Here is a 5,156-nt window from a genome sequence, read left to right as displayed (position 1 = left end):
AAAAAAAGGGATAAACTACGTCTTTGAAATCTTGAGTATCAGCTGATTTGAGGATAACTATTTCGATATCAAATTCAGAGCAAAAAAGAATCTAAACTGTATTTAATCTTATATATAAAAATGAATCGTAAAATGTGTTCGTAAGCGTAGGTATAACTCAACAACGCCTAGACCAATTTTACCAATTCTTTTTTTAAATGTTCGTTGAAGGCCAAGGATTGTTTTTACGGCGAGAAAAATTCGAATAATTTCTGTGAAAACCCTAAAACAGCCCTTTTCTTTTTCCCATACAAACGTTTTCTAACTAAAATGTAGAGTCAATTTGAACTTTATTGCTATTCAATAAAGTTCATGTTAAATAATATATTAGGGCGCATTTTACGTAAGTTATTAATGATAAAATTGATCTTAATCATATACCGCATTTTAATTTAATTTACATACAGTAAAAATGGTATTAACTAGCTATTTCACATACGGGGGCGTTAACAATGGAAAATTCCCGTTTTTAAACTATCGACTCCAAATTTGGTACGAATCTCCTATATGTGATGTAGAAATGATCGATGAGCGGATTTTAGGATAACTCATGCCCAATAAGGATTACGGGGGTGGGCGTTAACAATGAAAATTTTAAATGTATATAACTCCGAAACTACTGAACCAATTCAACTGAACCATTATCAACCAACTTGGGAGATAGGGTAGTTTTTATCTTATTTGGACCCGACAGGTGGCGCCACTATTGGTATGTAACTCCGAAACTACTGAACCAATTTTTATCAAATTTTGTACGCATCTATAATTTTGTCCAACTTGGGAGACAGGGTAGTTTTTATCTCAATCGGACCTGGTAGGTGGCGCTGCCATTTGTATGTAGCTCTGAAACTACTGAATCAATTTTTATCAAATTTTGTAAGCATCTGTAATTTTGTCTAACTGGGAAGATACGTTAGTTTTTATCTCAATTGGACCCACTAGGTGGCGCTGCTATCGGTATGTAAGCTACCAAATTTGGTAGCTGTTTTCCGGGCAGGACAACGTCTGCCGGATCCGCTAGTATCTTATAATAACATTGATATTTTTTCATAAATAACCATAGTTGATGTGGATCTACTACGGATGCGGGATGTTGATTCTGTTGAGAAGAATCGGCAAGAGAATCAACAGTTTTTTATAAAGGCTATAAATTTATCATGTTCAGTCACGTTTTGTTAGCCACTGGTCTTTCAATGTATTGGCAAAATAAAAAAATAATCATGAACCTCTCTTTATTACAACTCGCAAAGGTAAAATATCATAGCAATATTTGTCCAATTAGAAGTTGGTCCAATTAGATTGAAGTAAAACTTAATTGGCGATATTTTACTTTTTATGTCTCAATTATTTAAAATCAAAATATTGAATTTATGTATTTTGTTAATTTCCAGACACTAGGCGATGTGGTTTGCGGTTTATATTTTAACAATATGGATTTCAATGGTAAGAGAAACCAAAGTCGCATGCCCTTTCCCGAGGACCAACATTATTTCGGGATGTCCTAATTACTATAACATTATTAATCGAGTATCTTTGTTCATGTAATGCATCTTAAACAGAGCAATGCATCACGTGGTCACTTCAACAATATGTCCCATGAGTTCACGACACCTCAAGACGAGATCGGGCCCATGTTGCCTGATGATGGCATGCAAACATCAACAGTTATAGCCGGCCTCATGCCGGACTCCTTCGGTGAAATGTTTAACTTCTTAGATGGGGACAGCTTCGGAATTGGTTTGTAAAATGCAAACTTTGCTTTTTAAATTCCTTCGTTCTTAAGAGCAAAACATTTTTTTTTAATTTGATATCAAACTAGGCATACCTACTTGGTTTTATTTTTACATCATCCTGAGTAAGGCGTTGCTAGTTATGGTTTTCTCAGGTATTTCCGGAAGTTTAACATAAAATGTTGATCATATTTAAACAGTCGCCTAGGGACTGAAAAAAAAAACAGTTGATTACACATTAGTGTGTAATTTTTAATTTTTTTTTTTTTGCTTAGTAACAGATAATGCTAACTGCAGTAAATTCAGTATATGCAAAAACTAAAAAAATTACCTTATTTACCTTTAATTCATACGAAGCCGCAGGTAAAAACTAGCTGTAAAAAACACTGAAAATAATGTTGAATAGTCGTTATCGCTTCTAGAACTCGTGTTCTAATTCTGACTTCACGTGTTATTTAAATTATGACCCCATGTATACAAGATCTTTCGAACAAAGATGGGGTTATCTAGTCTTCAAGTAGGTAATGTATTCTTTGATCCTTATTATAGATTACACAATACAGGAGGTAACATTTAGATGGGAATACGATGACATAATAATTTTCAAAAAATGGTGTTTATTTTGTCGAAAAAATTTATTGTATAATTATGTTTGCTAGCACATCAAAACGTCTTCAATAACATCGACAAGTAATACAACGTAACTAGACGAATAAAAATTCACAAACGCACTAGTCGCCACTATGATCTTCGAAGGTTCCCCTAGAATTCTCTGGAACGTTATCATCAGATCCTGGTTTCCTTATCATACCATATACCATTATACTTATATACCATTCCTTATGGTACCACTCTTGGGATATCTCCTTTCCAACAGAAAGAATCATCAAAATCAGTTCTTAAACCACGAAGTTATCCGCGCACTCACATATAAATAATATAAAATATAATATATAGTATATAATATACGGTCGAATTGAGAAACCTCCTCCTTTTTTGAATCCGGTTAAAAATAGAGACTAAAGTATTCCTGCTTCTATGACTATTTTGTTAAAACAAAATAAATGTAGGTCCAATGCATGAGTTTGTATACGGCTGGCAAGCAATAGTGAACACTATGAGTATGAAGAACAACGTTGAAGTACGCAAACGCGCTGGGTTGCAGCGATTCGCCCTAGCAGGGATTAATGGCATCACTCTGATATCACATATTGGCGTTACGGAGATAATGATTAATGGAACACGTTCTTACTGCTTCGGTGGTGTTTCTAGACCGCCTGGCAGAAGAAGTGTTATATGCAAGGTTTTTATGAATAATTTAAAAATAAATTTTGTAATTTTTCATAAAGAGCTCCTTACTAGCTTAAGTTACTGCTTTAGGGTGCTATGTACCAAGAAGGACGCTTCTCATGTAAAGTACCTTATCTACGTTACCCAACCGTCCTGGGATACAGATATTGTATAGACTGGTACGCCGCTGTTGCTTCTCTTAATCATACATACAAAAGTAAGTTGTAACCACTCTTATATTGTCTTGCTACGAATTGGTTTTGAATTGATAGTTGATTGAAAAGAAACATCATTTATTTTTGTCTTTTCTTTTATTTTTTTAAATCACATATTGTATGACTTTACAGCGACGTATTGTGCTCGAGGAGAATCTGTACCTAAATTCCATTACGACTATATTTGCGAGCGCCGTGACGTTAAAATAAAACGAGTTAATTTAACCGATCCAAACGAAAGGTTCAATATACGTAATCCTGTTGTTAGGAGAGTCGAATACTATCGCGCTCCGTACGATATATTAAAGGCATGTCCCGATTGGTAAGTTACATTGTTTAGATTAAATACATAAATAATTTTGTCGTTTTTATGCAGCGCCATCATCATTAGACGTCCGTAACTCTAGAAATTAAAGCCTTTCTTATTACGTATCCTAAAAAGCTTGTAACAGAGATATTTTCTTAACGGCCTTTTAAGGGTTTTCTTTAAAAATCGTTCAGGTATGGCTGCAACCTTCATATCGCCCCGGAAAATTTGCACCAGCAAATACCGACCGGTTTGTTGGACGCTAACGAAACTGCCTTCGTCGGACATGGGGGAAAATACTGGTTAGCTCTTTATTACACTCAGGTAAAAATGTTTATCATTAACTAGCTGACCCGGCGAACTTCGTATCGCCTAAAAGTCGATTCTTTAATTTTATTAATTTTTTTTTTTTTAGAATTTTTCTCTACGTAGGAACCATCCTCGTACTTCTCGAGTTTTGCGCTTAGCAACACATTCAGCGACTCATTTTTATATTATAGATGTATGCTAATATTAATGTGCTTAACTCATAAGTAAAAAAATGTGCCCGTTATCCAATGTAGGTACTTAATAATTTTTTTTTAGCTTTCTACTTACGCAATTTACTTCCAAGCCCACGGCGAATACCCATGGCAGTCCAGCAGACCTATTGTGTCTATTGACAAGGGTAAGATTTAATTTTTTTTTCTTTATCACACCCTAATCAGAACACAATTAGCAATTTCTTAAATATAAATAATCCACAGGCGGTATTTGGGAACAACTTCTCAAAGCGAATATAGGTCCGGATATGAACTTGCACTACAATTTGAATGGTATCTACAATAGATATCCAGGAGGTGTCGTAATGCCTGATATTATGAGGAATGATGGCCAGGTAAGTGTTAGACGTAAAAAAATGATGAGTTGGAAATAGATACCTATATGGTTTTGTAGCAAAAACAAGCTTTCTAATTATATAATATCTTATAATAGGTTCAACCAGCAAACTTTAGGACAGATGTTCGTGAGGGTGGCGCTGAAGAAGTCCTAGTTGGAAACCATCTTGCAGGTGATGGTAAGCACTAAAGAGACTTTTCTTTAGTTTTTTCATAGGAGTAAAATTTTATATGATATTTCATAAATTTATTAAAGATATATTATTTTCAATATGATGTATGTACAATGTACATAAAATAATTTATCTAATATAATGAACGAAAACATAAAAAAGACAATTTTGCTTTGTTTCTGAACGTATGTATAAGCAATTTAAGCAGAGCAATAAGCATTAAAAAGTCAAAGCGGATAACTGTACCTCCAATCGGTTACTCCATAAATACATTATATTTGATGAAACAGATTTTCTAATATCAATGCCATTTGTAGTTCTAGCGAATTCCAACTTATCAACTTTTTATATGTATTTGAAATGTACATAGAAATAGCAAATATTATATGCATATTTTTTATTTCGAAGGTGCTGATACGGGCAGTCACAAATTTATCCACGATTCGCAAATTCAAGCAAAATTTGAACATGGGAAAAATTTATAAGATACACGTGAATTTAAGCCAATAAAAAGAATTATCACA

At 33.9% G+C, this 5,156-nt stretch overlaps 1 protein-coding gene across 1 annotated transcript; it reads left to right on the top strand.

The window, feature by feature from the left end:
- The first annotated feature begins 1,583 nt into the window (after positions 1-1,583).
- LOC123668487 lies at positions 1,584-5,156 on the top strand. Its single transcript, XM_045602219.1, has 9 exons — positions 1,584-1,776; positions 2,840-3,072; positions 3,150-3,276; positions 3,407-3,596; positions 3,776-3,905; positions 4,167-4,248; positions 4,328-4,458; positions 4,557-4,638; positions 5,041-5,156. The coding sequence occupies exons 1-9, from the start codon at positions 1,584-1,586 to the stop codon at positions 5,115-5,117; spliced, it is 1,245 nt and encodes a 414-aa protein (XP_045458175.1). The 3' UTR covers positions 5,118-5,156.

This window comes from Melitaea cinxia, chromosome Z, assembly GCF_905220565.1.
Source record: "Melitaea cinxia chromosome Z, ilMelCinx1.1, whole genome shotgun sequence".
NCBI classification, from domain to species: Eukaryota; Metazoa; Arthropoda; class Insecta; order Lepidoptera; family Nymphalidae; genus Melitaea; species Melitaea cinxia.
Note: the sequence above shows the minus strand (reverse complement) of the source record. Positions and strands in the feature narration are given on the sequence as shown.

What these genes read in the sequence shown, in the direction of transcription:
- LOC123668487 (XM_045602219.1), top strand. Translation starts at nt 1,584, where the DNA reads ATGCATCTTAAACAGAGCAATGCATCACGTGGTCACTTCAACAATATG. An exon ending in TGGGGACAGCTTCGGAATTG is followed by an intron (nt 1,777 to 2,839) that starts GTTTGTAAAATG and finishes AAATAAATGTAG; the next exon opens with GTCCAATGCATGAGTTTGTA. An exon ending in TATTGTGTCTATTGACAAGG is followed by an intron (nt 4,249 to 4,327) that starts GTAAGATTTAAT and finishes AATAATCCACAG; the next exon opens with GCGGTATTTGGGAACAACTT.